The sequence below is a fragment of the Hoplias malabaricus genome, chromosome 5, assembly GCF_029633855.1.
Source record: "Hoplias malabaricus isolate fHopMal1 chromosome 5, fHopMal1.hap1, whole genome shotgun sequence".
NCBI classification, from domain to species: Eukaryota; Metazoa; Chordata; class Actinopteri; order Characiformes; family Erythrinidae; genus Hoplias; species Hoplias malabaricus.
The window spans coordinates 29826095-29851132 of NC_089804.1; the positions used below are offsets into that span (position 1 = coordinate 29826095).

At 37.4% G+C, this 25038-nt stretch overlaps 2 protein-coding genes across 6 annotated transcripts; both read right to left on the reverse strand.

Moving 5' to 3' along the window:
- Window positions 1–1180: 1180 nt before the first annotated feature.
- Window positions 1181–24466, reverse strand: cpne1 (copine I). 5 transcript variants are annotated; one of them, XM_066672507.1, is made up of 17 exons: window positions 24335–24386; window positions 22307–22390; window positions 11605–11736; window positions 10953–11132; window positions 10548–10622; window positions 9578–9649; window positions 9338–9421; window positions 9146–9235; window positions 8366–8464; window positions 8174–8260; window positions 7666–7725; window positions 5776–5909; window positions 4069–4123; window positions 3929–3980; window positions 3639–3772; window positions 3122–3358; window positions 1181–2897 (listed from the first exon to the last, which is right to left on the reverse strand). In XM_066672507.1, the coding sequence occupies exons 3-17, from the start codon at window positions 11734–11736 to the stop codon at window positions 2784–2786; spliced, it is 1605 nt and encodes a 534-aa protein (XP_066528604.1). In that variant the 5' UTR covers window positions 22307–22390; window positions 24335–24386; the 3' UTR covers window positions 1181–2783. The 5 variants fall into 5 exon arrangements, with proteins under 5 accessions (XP_066528604.1, XP_066528602.1, XP_066528601.1 ...); XM_066672505.1 differs by lacking the exon at window positions 22307–22390 and having other exon boundaries at window positions 24335–24466; XM_066672504.1 differs by lacking the exons at window positions 8366–8464; window positions 24335–24386 and adding an exon at window positions 8530–8625.
- rbm12 (RNA binding motif protein 12) lies at window positions 16036–23626 on the reverse strand. Its single transcript, XM_066672502.1, has 3 exons — window positions 23610–23626; window positions 22307–22390; window positions 16036–20986 (listed from the first exon to the last, which is right to left on the reverse strand). The coding sequence occupies exon 3, from the start codon at window positions 20961–20963 to the stop codon at window positions 18279–18281; it is 2685 nt and encodes an 894-aa protein (XP_066528599.1). The 5' UTR covers window positions 20964–20986; window positions 22307–22390; window positions 23610–23626; the 3' UTR covers window positions 16036–18278.
- Window positions 24467–25038: the final 572 nt, after the last annotated feature.

The window sequence follows — 25038 nt, forward strand, 5'->3', positions numbered from 1 at the left end:
ATTGGGTTTAATAATTTGGGTTGTCAAATCCTGTTATGTCCAAGGCTGTTTATATTAGGTGACCCTCGGTCTTAAATATTCATGACAAATACTTAAAGACTTGGATTCAAACCAGCTTGATGATTGGGAGGCAAAATATATGAAAGGGTTGGAGAACAGTGGGATCACCATCATTTCAGGATTGAGCTTCAGAGCTGAGTAAATTAGCAGCATATGAGAAGTAGTCATATGGGATGATGGAGCAATTAGGGGGGTTTAACAAAAGAGGTTATTACGATGTTATTTAATTATATATTATGTTATTCATGAGCTGTTATTCAGAATAATTGAAAAGCATGTACAATAGCATATATGGTATATCAGACCTTTAACGTTTTATCAAGGAACAATGAGGAAACTTCCAAAAACAAAAAAAAAAACACACAACACAGCCCTGGGGGGTGAGATTCATAGGTCCCCACCAATATCTCGAGCAAATCTATGCCCTTGGTTCCAACAGTGCGTGGAGTGAGTTTAGCTGTAAAATCAGGACTAAGTAAGTGTAGCATATTTTGATGGAAACAGGGTACAGACAAGTTATGAAATTATGCATAGAACCAGAAAGATGTAGTGTGTGTGTGTGTGTGTTGCTCATAAAGTGAAAACATTTGTTGTCATTAAGGTGAAACACAGAACATAAAGCATCTGGAAACAAAAAAGGTAGGCCAAAGTTTTTCAACAATTGAATTTTTATTTTTATCTGTAAAAATAATGGGCATTTGGCCAAGTGCCTAAGAACATTTGTCAAGATGAGACTGTAGCATGTTGGCATTAACATACAATAACAAAAACATTGGAACTGAGTTTAGAAATCTTCTAATTCAGATGTGCTACTAGTGGAAATATTCTCCTTGTGGTGGTCCTGTAAGGTTTTCTATGGTCATTTTTTTTTACATGATGTGAATTACCTCTAAATGTCATAGGTGCAAACAGATGCATATTTGGCAAAATTAGTATATTAATTTTATTTGGCAAATATATTTTATTTTGCTAATCTAGTAAGATGTATTATTTCTGGTAGACATTAAGCTAATTACACATACACACTAATTAGACGTATTTTAACAGCTTATTTTAACATATTGCTCTGCTAATTTTATATATATATATATATATATATATATATATATATATATATATATATATATATATATATATGTTGATATATGTCTTGATATACAGGTGGGCTGATGAGGCACTTATAAATATGGGACATATACAAGCCTAGAACCTGAGTATTTCTGCACTGTTTGGAGTGATTTGTGTAAATATTTCCACAGTTTGAGTATTTTTTTTTAAAAAGTCAAACTGGGGTGCAATTACCTTTTAAAGAAAGATGTCACATGGGCCACAAGTCTATATGAGAGACCAATTTAACAACAAAAAAGGAATGATTCACTAATCAACACAAATACACGATTATCTTCAAATTACACTGCAGTGCATTTGCACCAAAACTGAGTCTTTAATATCTTGCTAAAATCTTAAAAAAGGAAACCACATTTCAGAAGCAATTATGAAATATTATGCTGTAAAAAAGTGCATTGTTATAAGGCATTTCATGATTTTTTTTTAAAGCTTAATCTATTAAGTGTTTAGCAGTTTTTTTAAATTGTCAGCATATTCTTTACACCATGTCAAAAATAAACCAACAAGCACACTAAAGTGAGTTAAATGTGATCATTTAACATTACTTTTTCATTCCTGATTGTTTTATTTCTTGGTAATTTTGTGCAATTATGATACATTATTGCTACCCTTAGAATTACTAGTGTGCTCCAAACAACAGCATTTAACATGAATATCAGAAACTGTTTAGTGCCTAAGAACCCCATTAAAATGACCATTAATATGAGCATACTCCAAAAAGAATCAGCTAACTCTGTAAAAAATGCCAAATTCACAATCATAATTATCACATATCTGTGCTGCATGACAGAGCAAAACACAGCAGAAGGCTTAATATTATTTTAAACAGCATCACTTCATAAACAGATGGCCGAGGAGAAATAAACATATGTAATGGGCTGACACAGAAAGTCCTATTCAGACTCTTGATGAATTTAGATTGTTAATTGTGTTTAATGTCTTGTACAATAGAAAGGCATGTGTGTAAAAATGTTTTTTTTAAAAGTCCTCAAAAAAGATGAAAGTGTGCAATTTAGGGCAGTGTATCTCAACCCTCATCCAAGAGGCACCCTGCCCTGCACATTTATCGCTGTCCCTTCTCCCAGCGCACCTGATTCAACTGATCCCTTAACTAAGAATTGATTTCAGAGTTAGATCAGTGGATATGTTAAAGAACAGAAACAACTAAAATGTGCAGGTTAGGTCAGGTTGCCTCCAGACCAGGGCTGAGAAACACTGATTCAAGGAACTGTACCTGCACACAACTAATCAATAACCACACCTACAGAATGCCCAACCCCCTACCAAAAAAAAATTCGACATTCCACTGCATATTAACTGTAAGGTAGAAAAAGATCAAGACAGGAAGCCAATCACCAAAGATATTTTAAAATGTGTTGTAAAGCCCATTTCATGGTTATAATGCCTGAGAAAAGTAGTGCGCTCACAGTGCAAGAGCATTAGGGGCCAAAAATAAACTGCTAAATCTATATCAATAGTCTGCTAAAAGGCAAACTAACAATGGCATGCATAATTGGCATCAATTGCATAAAACAAAAGCAGTCTTAACATAATGGTATTCCCTATGAGCAGCCCTTCAGTGATCGTTCCTGTTTCTACTTCATGGGAGCAGGAGGATTGACTGGGCCAAGGTTTCTCATCTTGAAATATGACACCAGCTGGTTGGGTACCTCAGCTAGCACAGTCTGGGCCAGAGTTTCTCTAGGAGCCTGAGGAGAGAATCAAAAACCAGAAAGTATGATTTATTAAATGAAAGAGATCAAAGCGCACACAGAAGAATTAGTCATTTTCAATTGTTGCCACCATTAATTGTTAAAACTATATTTTAAAACTGATTATAACATTTGTTCTATACTGAGGTAGAGAACCCCATGATGATATACTAGCAAACTTTTGTCATTGTTTCACTTGTGTTTGAAATGGAGACACGTACATTGACATAATCTTTGAAAGGCACAAACTGAACGATGTCTCTGGCTGCTGCTTCTCCAGTAGGAGACTTTAGCACACCATTATCACCATCCAGAACTTCCATGGCCTTGAAATCAGCTTCTCCAACGCCCACTATGATGATGGAGATGGGCAGCTTGGAGCAGTTCACTATGGACTGCTTTGTCTGATCCAGATCAGTGATCTCGCCGTCAGTTATAATCAACAGCACAAAATATTGCTGAAGTAGGAATGCAGGAGAAAAGGGGAAAAGTAAAATAAAACATGAGATTGAGTACAGAGGATAAACAATTTAAAACAGTAACAGAATTTCTAAAAACTATATCTAAACAACATTTACTAGTTAAAGAAATTGGTTAGGAAATTGTGTTGAACCAGGCCACACACATTTATAGATAAAATAGATTATATAACGTCAGGGGGAAAAAATGCAATTTTTTACTTTGTTCATCTGAAAGTTAACAAAACACATACAATAATCTGTGCTGTTTTTGACTCACTGAAGCATTCGGCTGTTGGGCAGCTGTAGCAGCAATGCGAGCTACGTGGTTGATGATGGGGGAGAAGTTAGTGGGGCCGTAGAGACGGACCTGTGGCAGAACCATGCGATACGCCTGCACTATTCCATCGATACCTGCAGGAAAACGACAGCAGAGATGGTGCCAGTTATCACAGTTTCATTTACCACATTTACAAAGCAAATTTGGAATGAGAGTCGTTATCTGAACTCCTCCTTGTCTTACTTAATGTATTACCAGTGTTATCTGCTGGGTAATCACTACAAACTAACCTTGGCAGTAGGGGCTAGTAGGGTTGAAGTTCAGAGGAAACTCATGTGACACCTGTGGGATAAAATGTCAATTTAGAGAAGCTCAATTTGTGTTAAAGTTTAAAATAATGTATTCAGCCCAATGAAAATGTAAAGAAAACCTTGAAATCTGGAGGCACTTGAGCACCAAAACCAAAAGCAGGAAATAGTTTGTCCCTATAAGGAGAAAGTGAGAAGTAAGCCCATTATAAAATGTCCATACTGCCATCTACTGACGCTTAGTGGTAAGTGTTAAATCATTCTTTGTGTCACTAAAACCCATCCTCTTCAGAACTGTAACCTGAGAGGATAACCCATAAACCAACAATTTTAATACACAGTTGCAGTTTAATGGTAGCCCATATGCATTATGCAATCTCAAATGTTCAATGTAAAATGGATCAGAAACAAACATCCGGCCAAAAGTCTTCCAGTAAGCACTGATAAAGAATTAGAAGATGAGCAACACAAACTGTACATCAAGTTTGACCTACAGTGTATATCAATTAAGTTCAAGTGTCTAAAAGTAGACAGTGACAAGGCACACTGTGAAAAAATAAATAAATAAAGAACCTTCAGGGTCTGATCCAATCGTACCAACACATCTGATCCATCCCCTGACCCTATGTATCCTGGTCTTGGCCATGCCTGGATTCTGTTTTATCTCAAATGAACTCTGCATCTACTTTTACCTCCCACAGAATCACTGACCACCTCCTCCTTCCTCAGACTCATATATCGCTAATATTCTACATTCACTTTATTATAACCCATTTATCTGTCATCATTTCACTTTTACTTCTTTTCTGTTATTCTGTTGTGCTCTGGTGTCGACCCAAGGAGGATGGGTTCCCAGTATGAGTCTTGGTTCCTTTCAAGGTTTCTTTCTCATGTGTTAAGGGAGTTTTTCCTTGCAACCGTTGCCCCTAGCTTGCTCATAGGAGGCTTGGACCTCTCAGATCTCTGTAAAGCTGCTTTGTGACAACTTTCGGTTGTGAAAAGTGCTATATAAATATAATTTGATTGATAGTGTTTTTTTTTTTTTAATTATGAAGATGCACATAAAAACCCTTAAATGGATAAAAGATGGATAAAAATCTATAGGTGGAAAAATTAGAATAAGCGCAAAAGGGCGGTGGAAAGGGATTTTTTGAATAAAGAATGATGTGTCAGCTGGTTTATACACACTGAGCATGTGGCACAGCACCCCTCACCTCAAGAGCCCCGCAACCACAGGCTTTTAGCAGACTCCCCTGACTCTCCCTCCTCTTCTCTCCTCTGCAATTTATCACTCTGTTTTCACACCAGCATCCAAGCTTCTCATTTTAGAGCACGTGTGGAATATTGTAAACACAGCACTGAGCAAAAGTCAGAGACCACTTCTCTTTTTTTTTTTACTTTCTCAAAACATTAAGAACAAGAACCACACACAGAAACCACACAGACCCCAGCAAATAAATATTACATCAAGCATATGATCTGTGTGTATATACACTCTCCCTTTCGATGCTGTCCCTGCCGTACAAAAAGTGCAAATATATATAAACATATGCAAACATTTTGGATGGAAACCCAACTAGTGTCCCTACGGTGCTGAGAAAGATCCACCACCCAATGATACCAGCTCTGTGGGGGTCATAGCCGTTGAACAGGGTGAAAGGAGGCAAACATCTAAGCAAAGGATCAGATGGACTACAATCTGTAACTGTAGAACTACAAAGTGCTTCTTTATGGTCAATGGAGCTGTGAGAATGGACAGTGAGTGCAGAAACAAGGTGGTGGTCAGGGTAAAGCTGCCATGTATAAGGGGTTAAAAGCACTTCACTTACGTATCGTAGTCCTGGATCACCTGACCCACAGACCAGAGGGCAGTAAGGTACTGGTTCACCCCATTGGGACTGAGGTAATGCAGAGATTCAGTAGAACGAGGATCCCCATTTGAGCCAGTGAAATCTATCCCCACCTGTAACCATAAACCCATTCAGACATCAGATCTGTATTTGTTCAACATTAACGTAACCTAATAAACAGAGGTATAACTACACCAGCTGCCAGACAATAATTTACTGTTCAAAATGTAAGTAGTAAAATGAAGTAATCTGAGTGAAAGTGACTGTCAATCGTAATTATAAAAATATTACAAAAATTCCATACAAAAGAAAATTGGGACACTTTCTACAAACTTCATCAAAACTGAAATCTGTCACGATATTCACTCAAAAATGTATTGAAGGACAAAGAAAATTTCTTCTGTGTCAGTGAGCACTTCTCTTTTGCAGAGATAATCCATCCACCTCACAGATGCTGATTAGACAGTATTAATGCACAGGGGTGCCATAGGCTGGCCACAATAAAATGTGAAGTTGTATCACACAGCACAATGCCACAAATATCTCAAGTTCTGAGGGAGCGTGTAATTTGCATGCTGACTGCAGGAATGTCCACCAGATCTGTAGCCCATGAATTCACTGAATGCATTCAATGGATACAAAGCCAAACTTTTCTCATGAAGTTAAGATGGTTCAGTTCTGGAACTACTTTGTAGAAACAGAAAATAATATTTCTGAGAATGTACCAGTGACCTGTGGTGTCCAAGATTTGATTCTTGGTCCACTCTTATTTAATTTAAACACGCTTCAACAAGACTATGGGCTGTCGTATCGCAGTGATGCCGATGAGACTTGGCCCTGTGCCCAAATTACTCTGGTCCTGACTCATTGTATAAGTGCCTTGAACTCATCACTAACTAGATGAGACAACTTTCTGCAGCTGAATAAATATAAAACAGAGAACATTCTATTTGGGAACAGCAGCGAGACAGATTGGCTGTGTATCTGGACTGAAGAGCCTTCAAATCTATAGAACTGGCTCAAATCCTTGGTGTATTAATGGACTCATATCAGTTTTAGTGCGATGTTGAAGCAGTTACTATCTCAGCATTTTTCTATCTTAAAAATATCAATAAAATTAGAAATTTCTGACCAAATCAGACCTGGAGAAACTTATCCATGCTATTATTTCTAGAAGTATTGATTACAGTAACAGTCTTTTACAAAAAAAGACTTACAAAAAGACCATTAAACAGCTTCAGTTGTTTAAATCAAGACTGAAAATATTCATGCTTGAGCAGCTACAGCTTGGTTTAAAATAATCCTCACTTTTTATTCTGGAATGGCATGTTCTTTATTAATATTTATTTTGTTATATCATTTTAAACATATGCTTCCTTTAAAATGCTTTATGTTTTTTTTTTTATTTATTTATTTTTATTCTTGCTCTTAATTGGCCTTGTATGAGATGCGCGCTATAAATTAACTTGCCTTGCCTGACGTGATGAACAGCAGAATATTATTACTTGCAAATACTAAGCACTATTTATAACTTTTATATTCAACTTCTGATTGTCTAATGCTTCAGCTTTTTATTCTTATTTTGCTGTCCCTACTTTTCTAGTGTGTTTTGCAGGCATTAAATTGAACATTTGTTTATATTTATAAAATACAAATCAGATTGGTTGGTATAAAATGAAAATCTTTTATGCAATTTTGTCTATTAAATAAGGTTAATAGAATTTGGGGTGGAAATAAAACAGATTAATGTTTTTATTACATTTTACAAAAATGTTTTTTTTTTTTTTTTTTTTTTGGAAATGGGTTTGTATAATTGTATGTATCAAATAAAGTTACATTTAAAACACTGATTGTATTCATTCACCTTACCGTAAAATTTATCTGGCAACCTCCCATCACATAATCCAGGAATGTGTACTGTGCCTCTATCTGCAAATAAACAGTAAATGAAAACAGAATTTAAGGAAAAGTAAACTTTGAAAAGACATAATTTTATGCATTCAACATAAATTTAGGAGATAAAAAACAGGTTTACGCAAATTATGAGATTGCTGTTCTGGACAGAGGTAAGTGCAGCTCCCAGTCAATATTTTACAGATGATTAAGTTTTGTTTGTGCTTTTTCATGTTCATTTTCATGTCTTAGCAAGGCCTTCTCAGGTCTGAAATTTTACCTGTGAAGGCTAGCACAGAAAATATTTTCAGCCAATACTGCAACATCAGGAAACTGCACAAAGTCAGCTGGCTACCACTGCATTAAGTATATTCCAGAAAAAGAGCAAGGCCAATTGAGCTCCTTGGGATGTAAGACACGAATGACTGTTGCACTCTCAATCCTCTTGTGTCAAAGCAAAAACTAACTGACCCCTCCCACACACCTTGCAATATTTAATGCGGACCACGCCAGAATTCTTATAGCTCTTTTTCTTCTTCTGCTTCTCTGGATGAATACATTCAAACTCCACCTACAAAACATTAACAATACATATAGCTTTCAAATTCCATAGACAGCAGTACATGATTGTCTCAGAAGATTAAATAAAGCAAGCTGTTCGTAAAGACAGTCTCACCGCAGAACCACTGTCTGCTTTCAGAAGCTCGGACACATTAGTTTGAAAAACACCAATCAGATCATGTGAGCCATCATTATCATAGTCATAGCAGTGAACCTATGTGGAGGAAGTCAGAGAGAACATATTAGTGGAAGGTAAAGAATGTCTGCTTCATTGCTCACCCCTTGGTCCTTTGCCTCCAGCAGTTTGCCTGTAGGACAAGTGAACTCTCCTATCAAGTCAGAGCTGGTGTCTTCATCCTTATCATAACAAGCCACCTAGCAGTAAAACACAGCATCCACTACTGCATTTAACACATTTTAAATATTATCCAGTCTGAGCAAAATAAATGAGAAAGCATGTAAGAGACATGTATGTATAGACCTTCAGTATATACCTGGCTAATATGCTTAATAGGCTTCAATTACACAATAAGCTTCAATAAATTAATGAAACCATATTCTTAGAAAACAAACAAACAATAAATATCCATTAAAAAGGAACACCAAGTAAGATTTAGGTTTTTTGCTCCTGGGGCTCCCCCTACTGTAATTCACTTTTACAGCATTGCACTGATTTCAGTGAGGAAGAGAATGGAGGGGTGGTGGTTACATAGTGCTGTTTCTGCAGTGCTAAGCCCAGAGTAGCAACAACAGAGTTTCTCTTCTCTGTTACAGCTAAGTGGAGCATCACAATGATTTTAAAGCTGTAATTTTAATGTACAAATATCGCATAGTGCTTCTTTTATGAATGCTAAACACGTACAGCATCAAAATTTCCTGCAGCACTCCTACATACCTTAACAGGTTTGTTCAGGTCACCATTGCAGAATGATTGCAGAGAAACTGTGAACTTTTTCCAAGATGGATTCAAATTATTCTTAATCACCTAAATCCCATGAAAGACACAGATGTCAATGATGGCAACCAAAGCTACAATTGTACACACTGAGAAAGGTATAAACTAAAGTTATAAAAGTGAAATAAGCACCTCTGTCCTGTGGACTAGCAACCACTTGCCATCATCATCTTGCTTGAAGAACTCTAAGAAAGGATCAGATTTACCAAACAAGTCCTGTCCGAGTGGAATGAGAGAGATATAGACAGAATTACAAATATGAATAATAGTTTGGCTAAAGTGAAAATTCAGTTGTAACACTTTCCATTGGGCCACAACATTAACATGCTGCTCAACGTGATAGTCCATAAGAGTTGATGAGCATCTTTTTACCTTCTTATCCAAGTTTCTGGCTTCCACCTCCAGCACAATGCCTCTGTTGTCCTTTACTTCCTCTGCCACAACCTTTTTTAGAGGACATAAACAAAAGCAATTTATAAAAAAGGTTTACAAACTGCATATATAAGTTCACTTTACATTAATAATATATAATATACAGCTAATCAGGACAATCAATAACTTGTCACTACTACAGCTGCACTTAAAATGCCAGCAGTATGATTTAATGCCAATTTGAAACAGTTTCTAAATGTTTCTATGTACACTGATGCAGGAATGCACACTAACAATGCAAAAACAACTGTTTAATAACTCATTTGAAAACCTCAATCCAGCTAGAAGGATGGATTCACCCAGTTAACATCATCAGAAACTTGTCTTAGACTTATTTTGACATGGGAAACATTGCATAAAATCATAAAATGCAAAAAGGTAAAATCTGCCATTGGTATCAGACACAATACATATATATTTGCAATCCTTATGAGGCCAGATATTTCAACGCATATTCAAAACGATGCTACACATCTTCACTACTGAAGTTGCCAACAGACACAGCACACAAGACTATGGGGCAAGAAGACAAGAAAATGACAATGAACGCTTATAAGTCAAGGCAAGGCAATACGATGCATTTGCCTATAGGTTTGGCATCTATAGGCAAACACCAGCACTCTTGACTGAAGACATTTGTGTAAGAAATTTTGCAGCTTCATCAGGTTCTTCTTTAAAGAGGAACCTTAACTGCCCTATGCAAGATAAGGATGCCACACTAAAACATGCAAATACCACAAGAGAATTACCATGGTGTGCTTACGGACTGTGGCACCTGCAAAAAAGTAATCATAAATGGAGTAAAAACTAAGCTGATCAGACTCAAACTTATCAGAATATCACACTAAAGAAAAGTTTTGTACCATTGTTTTGCATAGCAATAAAGTGACTAAAGTATTTTGACACATACCGTTATTGTGCCTTTTCCAGCTGGTTTACCTTTCTTCAGCTGAAGGGGATTCGTAACCTTCTTACTTGATACAATCTACGACAAACAGAAAAAACAAAAAAAATAATGTAAGGATTTTCTAATCATCATCATCATCCTTTGGCTGCTCCCAGGCATCGACACAGTGGATCAACTGATCCACAGTATCGAATTGGCAGAGTTTATTGCTGAAAGCCCATACTGACACAACCCTCCCTGTTTATCCAGGCTTTGGGACCGGCATTAAAAAGGTTGGGTGGCATCACATCATCATGCAAGTTTACATTGTTTTCAATTATTTAAAAAAAAGAACAAATAAATTTAAAAAGTACAAGGAATAGTTAAAATAGAACCAATAACTCCTATGTCATGTTTAACTTTTCGTACCTGGCCAAGAGTGCACTCAAAACCTCCTAAGTAGTCATCATCCTTCAGGTCAACTGACTTGTTGTCAATGTCATAGATGCATAGCTGTAGTTTCTGCACCTTCTCAAAATAGTAGTCAATGCTCAGTTTCTTAGAAAACTCAGGGTCCTGACAGTTTTTTATTCTCTCCGTACGGTCCACCTGCAGGAAACCACAGCATAAAACATTTACCTCCAAGTACATAAACAGATAAGAATGATGATGCAACAAGCAGACTTAATTTTATTCTTTAACAATATTTGAAAAACGAGAAGGCAAGTAAATCTCTATTTAAATTAAATATGTTTTCTTTAACATGTATTAGAGATCAGTTAAAATGACAAAAATCCTGCACATGCGTTACACATTTCTCTATAATAAATTATATAATCATCAATTCTAAACATACATAACAAACCGGTTCATCCACTAGGATAATAATGATAGAGTATTAAATCTGTTTGTTCTGCTATGTCTGCCTTAATTTCTAAAAGGTTTATCCATATGCTTCTGCTTGGTTTAGCTTAGGGAGCAGGCATTGCACTGGCAATTATGTAAAAGGATTTTGTCAGAACGATGTATCTCTATTTATGTAGAATAAAACATTTAGTAGACAAGCATTTGGGTTTCTTACCTCCACCCACTTGTCATCGCCCCCACTCTGCAGAAGGACACACAGGGGGTCTGATTTAGAGCCCACATCTTTATCCAGGAGGTTTTTGCAGGAAATTGAAAGCTCGACCTTGGTCACACACTGGGTCGCCATCTGAAAAAGAAGGAGGTACTGAGTGAGTTTGAGTTACTGAAACAACTTCTTAAAAAAAGGAAGAGGAGGGTGCAATGTCGGTTTGAATAACTGAAAATATGTTATAGGAAGAGAAAATATCACAATGGATACAAGTTCTGAAATTATTAAATAAGAAAATGAAATGAAGCGTCCCTGTAAAATGTAGCTCTAAATAAAAGCAACACAAAGTAAAATTTTACAACCGCCCAAACCTTATAATCCACATTACCACACCCTTCTATTTAAGCTCTCCGTGATTAGTGATACTTAACAGCAATGCTAACGTTTTAAAACGTCAAGTCACAGAACTACGGCTAATTTAAGCATTCGTTTTGCAAAGCCTCTGTGTTACAAGCTGTGTATCTGCTCTCTAACTGCAGCAGTGTTTAATTAGAGAAGCAAGACTCTGAGAAAGGAAGGACATTTTCCGTTGTAAACCGAAACACGGAGCTCTAGCATTCCTGTACCCTAATAGCATCTCCGTGCTAAAGACACACGTCAAAACCCTTGAAATGCACAAAAAGGTACACAAATAAATTAGTTTAAACCGAACCTTAACGTTTTACAGCAGCCAACAAACTCCTTCATAAAACGAGGAAACACCGGAGACAAACCCTGTACGAGTAAAATCGGGGTGGTGCAGAGGCAACGACTAGCCTTATTGGTCAAAGCGCGAGAATACGATGATACTATTGGACAATCCGCCTGTCAATCAAAACCCGACCGCTCGCCTTCTGCGCAAACTCGCATGCTGCACTAATGCGGAGCAACCACATTCCACACGCGAATATTCACAGCCACACAGAGCTTAATCATGATTAAAACAGAACAAAAGCAGAAAACGCAGGCAATGCAGATGCTCCAGATCGCGCTAAACATATGAGAACATCACGCTCCAAATGAAATGCGTGGAAACGTGTTTTGGCTTTGAGCTCAAAGAATATGAAATTCGTCAGGAACAAGTTCCTGAACAAGGCAATTGTATTAAGTAGGATTTCCAAAACAAACCATGCTCAGAACCCCGTAGTTAAACCATACATTCAGAACAGTTCACTGAATAGAATCAGATCATAATATTCATAGTAATCTTTAAAAAGCACATCTGATGGTTTAAGAAACTCCTGAAAACACATCTCTGTTAACAAGATATATTTGTTACTTCCAAGATAAAATCCATCGAATGCATTACAAGTGGCTTGGAAATCGCTAATCTACATCTTTGCATTCATGTGCACTGATCTATCTCCACCTCCACCCACCCTCTGCTTTTTGCCTGCAGCTCGAAAGTTCCACTCCTCAGGTTGAAAGGATTGGTTCCTTAGGTTTATGGCATAAGAAATCTTGGCTGTCCGAATCTGCCCATCTGTCATTGGTATACCAGTTTTAAAGAGAAAATGCTCAGCTGTGTCACTGACTACTTATTTTGTGCACAATACATCTCATAGCCCATTAAAATAAATAAATACATAAAAAACCCACACCTTAAGGACATGCAAACAAGGGCAAAAACATTTCCTGAGGGGTTTCTAAGCACACACAGTCAAATCACACAATTATAATGACAACACCGACCACTGACAGACAGTGCAAGCAAGCCACAAATCCTGCTAAAAAGGGTTTGGAAGTTTGGAATCAGTTTGCAAACTAATATACATGTATAAAGTGGTAAGTGTTTCCAGATGTATAGATTTCAATCAGTAGGAAAATTGCATATTTAGATGTGCATAAAATTAATGATAATACAAAACCTAGAAGCTATTAACAGAATAATTTAATACATTTAACATCCAAATAGTCTGATATTTAAAACATTATCAAGTTTTGTGGCAGATAACTTACTGTAAATAATTCATATATAAATATTATCATTAATAAACATTGTTGTTCCCAAAGAAAATGCTTTAAGATATTTAATATATATTGTACAATAATCTATAAACATACCTTCTGGAATCTATGTGATAGCACTTCAGTCTATAAATTTATTATTAAATAAATCAGCCACTAACATGACGAGTCATTCCAAACAGTTAAGTGGCAGCATACATGTCAATCATCCTAGCTACCTCATATCTGTGCCTCCAAACACAGCCGTTCATTATAAGTTAGCACCATTATCATAAACAAAGCAAAGAATAAATTACTTCCGGTGTAAAGCATTTGAACCTTCAGCTTTACTTGTTACATAACCAGGCCTAAATATAATACAACCATGTATCATCAAATTTGATCCCAATGCACTGGTGCCAACTCTATAGACATTCATTCACTGTCTGTAGCTGCTTATCCAATTCAGGATGGTGATGGGTTCAGAGCCTACCCGGAATCACTGTGCACAAGGCCAGAACACACCCTTGATGGGGGCGCAAATCCTTCGCAGGGAGAGACACTCTTACACCAATGGACACAACTCTAAACAGCTAGTAATAAATACATTATACAACAGCTTAGCAAATAATTCTGTGTTTATTCCAGTTGGTGGTAATGACTATTTGGTAAATTGATCTTTAAAGCTATATTGACCAAACCGACATTTTAAAAATTACTGAAGTAAAGCATGGTCACATGAATAACTTTGCTACAGCCATAATCAAGTATTTCTGGACACGTAGTGCATTTTTTATAAGCAATATCTAAAATATACCCGAATGAAAAAAAGTGATGGCCAATGCAGATATTTCATGTACAGTTTCAACACAAACCGGCAAGTCTGAAATAAGAATAAAACCCAGGCATATTTTAGCTTTCTATAAATGTAAATTTGAATTAAACCGGACATCAAATTCTAGAATAAAATCAATCAATGTAAAGAACAATATGCACATACTAGCAAGGTAATAACAGTAGCTTTAAATCTTGAAACAAGTAAGGATTCAAAAAAGAGGTTTTCAGATATCTGTATGAATAACCCATGAAGACAGCATAAACGTTTTATTCACTGGCATTTCACTGAGCTTACACAAATTCAAATATGTATCAGCATTTATTAATACTCAGAGCACTGCAGCCATGTTGAAAAGTTTCCCATCTGGCTTTCAAGTACTGAAATGCAGCCAAAATTTGCAGTGAAAAGCACAAAGCAGTAAACAAGGTTTTAAAAGCAGCTCAAGACTAAAAATCACGTATGAAGGCAAGCCTACAGAGATTCCAACATCTGGTCTGAATTACAGCACCAGCTTAGTATCACAGTGTGACTAGACATATTTTCCCTACAAATGTGTTGCTCGATAACACATTGAATAAATTAAAAAATAAAAAAGGTACATGAGTAACAATCTGGCAGCCAATAAATCAATTAATTAAGAAAACCTAGGTATGGCACATTTAAATTTTCTTGCAGATAAAAGAACTATTTGTAAGTCAGTGGACCCAAAACTTACCTTGAGCATAGGGCTGGACGATAATGCCAAAATTTATATCACAGTATATTTCTTAATTCTGGTTGATATAATTCAGATAGCGATATAAACACACTCAAATATAAAAGCAGCTACAAAGGGTCCTTTGAGTGATGCCATAGAACTAATTTTAGTTCCATAAAGAACCATGTTTATTTAAGAGACATGTGAATGTGAAGAACCTCTTAAAATGTTTAACAGTCATTAGTCAAATTTTACCCATTTAAACATATTAGCAAAAAAAGGTTCTGTGTGGTTCTTCTATGGCATCGTCTAAATAACCTTTTGTAGCACCTTTATTTTTAGGAGTGCAGTATAAAATCCACTGAAAAATGTCCAAAAACAATCAAGGAACATGACATCGCCAACAAACATAAACCTATTGGATTTGTCAGTGCTGAACTCACGACAGCGCCATGTAATGACCATCAGTCAGAGAGAGACGCTGTAAATAACGTATATTGATATACTGAAAATTTGTTTAAAAATCATTATTGAAACATTTTATGTACACTGATATTGAATTATTGTCCAGCCCTACTTGAGCATCAACATTTTAACATGAATCAAGCAACTCTTAGTCTCACAGTAGATAAAAGGCAAAAGAATAAATCACTCAACAATCCTTTAAGGAAAACCCACATTTTAAATTTCAAGCTTTAAAACCATCTCATTTTCACAAACCATCTCAGATGAAGGGAGCTGTTTTTAGGCGTTATTTCAACACGCAATAGGCAGCAAAACAAAACAAAAAGAAAATTAAGGATAGTTTACTAATACAACTTATGGAAGGTCTTTTCACAACAAAATTCAAATGTATCATGCTGATTATGTGGGAAATCTGAATAACATTACAATATATTTGTTAGACTGTTTGAGGTTTGAAAAACAGTAACAGACACAAAATTCTTTTGTAAATTAAAATCTATTGCCCACCCGAAGGACACCCTCCAGGGTGTGTTCCTGACTTGCGCCCAATGATTCCGGGTAGGCTCCGAACCCATTCCTACTCTGAACTGGATAAGTGGTTACAGACAATGAATGAATGAATATTGCCCATCCCATCATAATCAAAGATATAGTTTTGATTGGTTGCAGCATTAAACAGTCTATTCAAATCAATAACCTAACATCAACTTCCCGGTCTAATCTCACTCAGGTGGCTTCAAGTGAAACATTCAACAGAAGAATCAGGTGCTCATTCATTGTCAAAATCATTTTCCTTCTCAAATTCAGCTTTATGTAACACTGTCACATTCTCTAAATAAGAAACTGTGACAAATGAGTTATTACTGCAACCAAGAATGGCCCAGAATACCAAGACAATCTCAGAAAATTGTGTCTTTATTGTATGCAATCCACAGCAAAAGTCCATGATCAAATATACAGCATAGTATGTAGAGCAAGAAATGACAAAAGGCAACAAATGTAATTTTTTTTCCAAGCTGTCAGCCAATATTGAACTTAATATATATATATTTTTTAAAGTATGCAATGCAGTCTCAAGATGGTCTACAAGAAACTTCACCAAAAAAATACATTAATAAAATGCTGAAGTTTCTCTCTCTCTCCCCCCAAAAAAGTACCACACACTTCCTAAATCTAGATCCCATACACCTGCTTGTGGTATCTTTGGTTGTAACATGCACTACTTATTGACAAATTTCTATTTGCTGTGGAATGCAGAACCATTCCTAAAAGCAAATCCAAATTTCACACTCTTTATGCCTGACGTAGCTGACACTACTCAACCAACTACAATTATATTCTGAAGAAATAATTCATAATAATGTATAAGAAATAAGCAATAACCACCAACACATTTGCTAATTAAAAGATCGACTCCACTAAGCACGGGTATTATGTTAGGTTAGGTAGCATCATGTTGCAAGCAAAGCTGCACATAGAACCAGCATATGGCAGAAGAAGAAAATCCAAGAATGAAATATTAAAACAAGTTTAACAGCTGTTTTTACACAATTGAAATAAAGTTCAGCACAGAGTAAACCAACTTTATTAATCCTTTTTTGGGACTGAAAAAGAAATTTAGTCAGGATAAAATACAATACCTTGCAGAATCATCATTTGGGGAATGTCATTTTATTGACAAAATAGTTGAGCTGAAAAAAAAAATACATGTACATAACAGCAAATAAACTGAACATCAAAAACAAAGTGAAATGTTTAGAGCTGACATCTAAAAAAAAATAAAAAAAATAAAATAAAAAAATGAAAAAAAGCAACGTTTCTGTACATTTCTATCATAGCAAAAACACTAATAGAGCACAATGAGGATAGAGTGATCAAGAGAAGAATGTAAAAAAAACTATCATATACAAATCAAACTGCCGCATTAATTAACTGACAGTCCTGCTGATCTATTTACAGTGCATAAAACGCACTGGCTTAGCTTCATTTCTCATTCATAGGTATGCTTCATAATTCCACACTGATGTCACACTGGCAGCAAACCATACAATGACAAAACACGGAAATGCATTAATAGCCAAAGAAGAGGGAAAGAAGAAAAAACAAACAAACAAACAAAAAAACTGAGCCTTTAGAAATAATTCAGATATTTGGGCACACACACCATGCATGGCAGCACTGGGTGTATACCCCATTTGAGAATGCAGAAAGCACACCATTTAGATTAAAGAAAACGAAGTGCAAAATCCTTACAGAATATCAACAGAGAAGGTAACATTGGGATATGACATGTTTGCCAGTATGGAAACTCCAGCATAACAATCAGCCTATGTTTGCACACACGTATCGACTTGTACTTAGCAAAAGTATCCTTAGGTATTTTAAATACATACTACATCATCTTAGATCACATTATTGGACTTTAGTTTTGAGCATGTTGAGGTTGGCGAGAGGAGGGGGGATCCCAAAAAAAAAAAAAAAAAAATTATATATATCTCCATGCCATGTAAAAATATTCCCTAATGAATCTATTTTACAGGCAGGTCTAGCATCCATTTGTACAAAAGACATAAAAAATGACTATCACTTTAAGCTCTGCAAATAAACAAGTGTATGCCTTTTTTTGTCAATAAAAATATAATAATAATAATAATAATAATACCAGCAAGAACAAAGATAATGAGGAGCAGATTTTCATCCCATAGTTATCTTTACTTTTCTTGCACCAATTGGCCTATCATTCAGGTCCATAACAGCGGCCATTGCTTCATCGTGTGAATCAAACGCAACCATTGCTTCCCCTGTAGGCAGTCCTTTTTCACTAAATTGCAAGCATACTGAACCAGGCAATACCTTATATCCATAAAAGAAATCTAGGATTTCATCAACAGTAACTGTGAAAGGCATATTTTGGATTTTGACAATAATTGGCCTAGGGTTTCCTGGACCACTACTCGATGATCCTCTAAGATTTTCAGAGGATGGCCCAAAAGCAGGCTGAGAACCCCCTGAACGCCCCTGGCTCCCACCACGGCTTTGACCTGTGCCCTTTCTTGATGATGATCCATTATCAAAAGGTGAAATGCACCTCAGGCTCTCAGGTGCTGCAACAAAGCCAGGGGGTGCACTGCTGCTGCTAGGCCGAAATACAGGAGCCTCTAGAATAGGCCCAGGTAAATGTCCTCCAACCATAGGGGGAGGAATAGGAAGTGAAACATCACCCAAAGCTGTACCAAGTGGTGGCAGAGGCGGTGGACCAGCTAGTCCATTACCCGGGGCAGCAAATGGGTTGACGAATGGAGGACCATTACCTAGGCTTCCAACAGCATTTCGGAGAAAACTGAACTCCTCTCCAGTCATTCCAGGAAAAGCATGTGGTGCTTGAACTTGGATCTGGGCTTGGGCTTGAGCCTGGGCCTGGGCATGGGCATGGGCATGGGCATGCGCATGGGCAAGGGAATTTGCTTGAGCTTTTTGCCCTCTTTTGGTCTGTGGTGGAGGGTTTCTCTCAACTTCCTTCATTTGCTCAAATGTGACCAAGTGGACAAAGGCATCCCTGCCATTTAACTTCTGCCTGTGTAATCGCTCTGCTTTTAAGGCATCCTCTTCTGACTTAAACTGTACCACAGCTTGACCAAGACCATTACCATTTCCATCAACTAGTACTTTGAGACTGTCATCATACAACTGAATTCCATCTAGGAACAGCCGTACATCTTTTTTTGACACATTATAGGGAATATTTGTAATGTGTGCACAAGTCCTGGCACCTCTTCCTCCCTCTGAGGAGTTACCTTTTGGATCACCCTGGGATCCCTGCAATCTTTTGCGAATTGAATCTATCTTTTCAAACATGTTTTTTTTAGAGATGGGGTGCACCTGAATGAATCGACTGCCCATGTATTGCATGTGGCACCCTAGAGCAGTTTTGTAATCCATTTCATTTCGAAATTCAACAAAGCCCTCTCCGGTTGCTCTACCATTGGGGCCATATGCAATGTAAATGCTATCTTCCACAATGTCCAAATTTTTGAAAAACTCAAATATTTGTTTGTTTTCTGCTTCATATGGAAGTCCCTTCAAATACACACAGAATTCTTGTTTGTGAGGAGAACGAGACCTTGCACGTTCTCGACCTGAAGGGGAACTTGAACTGATGCTTCCACGGTGATGCCGATTATGTTCAGATTCATTACCCCCTTTCCCCAGCCCCATGATTGATCCATGACTATCTCGCCACTGCCTCTCTGTAGCAGGAGATATTTCCACATATCTTTGGCCAATCATTGCATTGTTTCGTTTAAGCGCCTCAAAGGAATCCTGAGGTGTAAAAAACTTAACCAAAGCCCTACCATTACTTCTGCCCATGTTGTCTCGAAGTATCCTAACCGCCTCAACATCTAATCCATGAAAAAAGTCTCTCACTTCAATTTCAGCGGCATTGAAAGGAAGGCCTTGAAGTTGTAGGTACAAGTCATCTGGGTTTCCCACTGCTGATTTCAAATGAGCCTGGAGACTGAGGGGATTAAGAGGATTCAATGGGTTAAGGAACATTGGATTTGGATTTCCAAGAGACAGAGGGGGGCCTGAGTGAGCTAGGCCACCAGTCACAGGACCAACTGGTGGTGGAACACCTGGATTAAAAGGAGGAATAGCAGATATGTGTGGCATGTGTGTCATGGGAGGTACTGGAGGCACTGAAGTGAGAGGGTTAACAGCTGGTACGGGGGGTAAAGAGGACACAGGAGGTGGAACAGGCATGGGTGGCATAGGTGGCAAGTTTGGCATACTTGGCAAAGGGGGTATCGGAGGAGGTACAGAAGTCAAAGTGGACATGGCAGTAGTCATGGTGGCCCCTACACTAAGACTCGGACTGCTGAAATTATTGAAGTTAGCAGGCATGTTTCCAATGCTTGTTGAGGCAAAAGTTGAGGCATTTTTGTTGTTTACAGGCTCATTCATTGAGACAGCTGTGGTGGCTGTAGTGGAAGTGGTACTGCTAAAACTTTGTGCAGTGGTTGACAAGCTACCCCTACCACTTCCCCCAGTAGTGCTAGGAGGCCCCGACCTGTTGCCGTTGCCTGGAGCCCCTTCTGCACTACCAGTTTCAAAACGCCTGCGACTCAACTCAATCATGTTCTGCATCTCGGTTTTGCTACTGAGCAACAATGAAACTTTGGAACATTTGATAGACCCCCCTGTTCGCATCATTCCAAGTCTTGCATCTTCATCAGTAGCAAATACGATAAAAGCTTCACCATGTTCACCCCCTACAATATGCACACCACCATCCGGGATGGTCAGTCCAGAGAAGAAATGACGAATATCCATGGTGCCCGCCACAATGGGGAGACCCTGCAAACGGATGACCACAGCCATGCTGAGGTGCTTTTAACACACACCTGTAGATGAAAGAAGGCAATGACTGTCAGGCTGGGACAAGAAAAGGTTAAAAAGGACAGTCACACACAGAAGCTATACTAACCACAAGAGAGCAATAGGGTGAGAAGGTTTGACATGATTGTAAACAAAGCATCTGAGCATTCACATAAAAACTTCAGCAGAACAAATGCATTTATCTCGTGATAAGCAAAACCATTCACAAACTACATTTTCAGAACTCGTTATGTAGACTGGCTTGTTTCTGCAGCAAAAACAATAATGCTCACACAGAGCTTCTACAATCAGTAATGCTTGGTAGTTAAACAAAACTTTCCAAATGTGATAAAGACATCCTGCACTTTTTCTTCCTTGAAAACAGCATTTCAATTTTAAAAACTCACCTGAAAGCTATGACTATGTACCTAAACTCAAACCAACTACATCCCATAACCCCTTAGAAATTTACAAAACAGGTGAACAACATTTATGGCAGTAATTACCACATTTAATACAATGATTAGTGAGGTATTTATTCTGGTACAGCAAGGCAACATGATGCCACATGTCCCATTGACTTACTACAGCTTCATTATTGTACTATGTCACTGCATTGAGCATAATTGAACCGGTGCATGAAACTCAGTAAAGGCGGTGAGCAGAAATTAATAAAAATACATTTGATCAGTGCAATGTGCCAACACAATCATTACAGCCATCCTACATCTCATTGTAAGAAACCATTTATGAAATGCTCCAGCATGAGAGCAACAACCTTAAGAAGTCAAGCTATAACTGTAATATTCATTGGTGATAAATTACAAGGACCCTGGACAAAGAAATCATTCATGAAGGACACTGCCAAAGATAATGAGCTGCTGGTTTATGTAATGTTAAATTAATGTTGATATAACAATTGTTTTAAAAATTGTGATGCAATGCCTGTTGCCATGCCAAACCAAGGCAACTGCCCCTTAACAGCATTAATGAAGTACATTTTAGCCAAGCTGATCAAGTGTAACTGCTACTCAGCACCTGCCATTCACAACTGTCTACGTAGTTCATGGCAACGAGCTGAATATTTTAAATTTGAATTGATTTACTTGAAATCTGAAGGAAAAATATAATTACAGTGTGAACATTTCACTAAATACCTGTCATAATATATTAAAAGGACCAGGCATGTGGGTCCCATCATATTGTGCAAAAATGTGTTTCAGTATACAATAAATCCTTAGGTTTTATCCTAGACACCAGAAACCATGAGTTGAGATGTAGGAAAACAAGACAGATCTGAGCCTATAAAAGATTAATCCCAAACTAAAATCTACACAAATGCTTACCTGTATAATTAGTGGCGCTTCGTTACTAGTTGTGGATGAAACCCAAGCCAATCTTGACAGCAAGCATTTAAAATCAACTCTTGACTGTAATAAAAGAATAAATGGAAGCAAAAATATCAATGTAAACAGCAAGGTAACCAGGAATGCCCAGTATGCATCTTGTAATATGCCATTCAGCACCAGCACATTTCAACTTTTATTATGACATGGTCAGATTCAGCAATCATTCGGATCATCAGTCGTTTCACACCAGAGGATTGGCTAACTGCAAACCCAGCACGTTTGTTTGAGGAGGGAGAAAAAAAAAAACAACAACAACAACAACATGTTTTATAATCGCACTGAACCCAGCATAAACAATCATGTATGACAGCAAACAATGTGTAATAATTTTTCCAATCATAGAGATACCAACAAAATCAGTTGGAATTAAGCAATTTCAGAAACAACAAATTATTTTTAAAAATGTGTTGTCAATTTTGTTCAGATGTAGAAGAAATAAAAATATGAGACAATCAGCAGCAGGATGCGGTTTTCTTTATATTTTTTAAATATGATTTTGTATGCCACTACAGTCCAATGCAACATTTGTTCATCCTGTTAGAATTACAGGCACATTTTGGTGAACAATTTCTTTTTAAATGCTAGGTTTAAATAAAGAACCTGTATAATATTTGGCCAAGTTTATATTTTATGTTTTATTGACAAATAGCCTATGTTATACTACACCCCCCTCCCCCTTTCCCCTAAAAAAAAAACTTCATTTGACATGTGATTTCTGCAAATGTGTATTATTTTCCTATATATCATACAAAATATATCTTTAGAAGAAGCTCTTAAAACCTTGGCATAAGTCTGTAAATAAACAATCACACTTCTAAAATATGTCCATGTGTCTAAACCAGGCAGCTTAACATGATAAATATTTTTTTCAGTGTTCTTCCATTCACCAGTTATTATTAATATTTAGGTATTTCCCCAGGAATTCTGTTTCAAACCTGTACAGTTTTCTCCCCACCAGGGAAAAATCTACACTCACACTCAACAAACCTGACACATTTCAAAACACATTGCCATCACCTACTAAATCTGTAGTAACTAAATTACTCAAACATTAGTAAAGTACTCCTAAATATTAGAAAATACTACTGAATCAGTGACACCCCCAATTCCAGGGACATTTAGAAAACCTTTGAAGCAACTCTGAGCAGAGCAGAGCAGACTGACACAGCGTCTGCTTATTAACCTACAACTGTCTAAAACTGATCATTTCAAATCAAATCAAATTATCAAACAAACCAACCTTCTGACTTTGTGATTAAACTTGGAATGGAACAATATGCAAAACACTAGATTCCCATTTCAGCACTAATCAATAACAAACAAAAGAGTTGTCCATAAAGCAACAAAAAGAAAGCGTAAAAGTGCAGATTAATTATTTTATCAGAAAAACAAATGCAATGGCCACAGAAAGAAAGCAGGTCGAATCGGGCACTGGGAGAGAGCAGTGTGATTTCAGGGAGAGAACCGAGGCGTCCAGAACAGTAAAAAAACAGACAGAAAAGGGGAGCAGAACATTTGGAGGGGCAAGTAAACACAATAATACCAAATACAACCCAACAGCATCGTCAAACGTGGCTCATAGAAATGCTTCCAATGAGCAAAGCTTTAAACAATAAGCCTGAATGAGGAGCGGCCATTCAGATGTACCCAGGTTCACACTGCAGCTAAACACAAGAGACAAAATGGCGCAGTGGCACCACCGCAGCTCAGCAAGAGCTACGTCTATCCGCAACACATACATTACAACAAATAAGCACTTCACACGAAATACCGTCGTATATATGTACTCTTCAGAATTCATAATCACCAGTGGACCCATCTGACAAGAAATGCAATGAGTTTATGCCTATAACCCTCTGTCTAACAGCGGACATGTCTAGATTCATTCCATTCTCCAAATGGCGTCAACGGCCAACTACTTAAAAAAAAACTCTGCGTCAATTACTGCACTCTGCGTGTCCTTACCGAAAATATCTGCCTTAACACAGTTTTAGTTTTTGTTTTGCTAGAAAGAGCAGAGGCGTTCTGTGTCTCCTCTGTGTTGTCTGCCTTTCCCCACCTCCTGCGGGATCATTTCTGTGTGATGAAGCAGTAATGGCGCTCTATTATTCACATATAGTAAAACAGTGAGAGTATAGGCGCCCTCTGGCGGCTGTCCTGTATGGGTGTATGTAACGAAGTAGCCGAGGCGTTAATAGGAGGAAATACTGTCAATCATTTCTTGCTTCAGCCAATTATAACTGTCCGGAGACTAAAGGGGCGTGGCATCACACTTCTCGTTCATTCACTCAATAGTTACCCCCTCACCAGAACTGAATAGATAGTTGGCTGTGCCTGAAACGAGCGGAATGCTGTCTACTGAGGCATGAAGTCGTGTCTGAAATAAAGGTGACTATATAGTTTGAAAGTGCTTCGAAGCCCGCCTCTGGTCAAAATGAAATGATTTTTTTTCCAAGAAAAAAGAAGTCCTAATGCTTAAACAAATCTACACCTTCGCTTTCATTGGGTACAGATTGATCTATTCTATTATATATATATTTATTCCTTGTCCTCTGTTTACAACTACACCTCCACTGCTTGCCTACAGGATTGAATCCTTGGGTTTATTACATAAGAAGCCTTGGCCGTCCGAATTTGCCCTTTTAAGAATATTGATGGTGCCGTTTCAA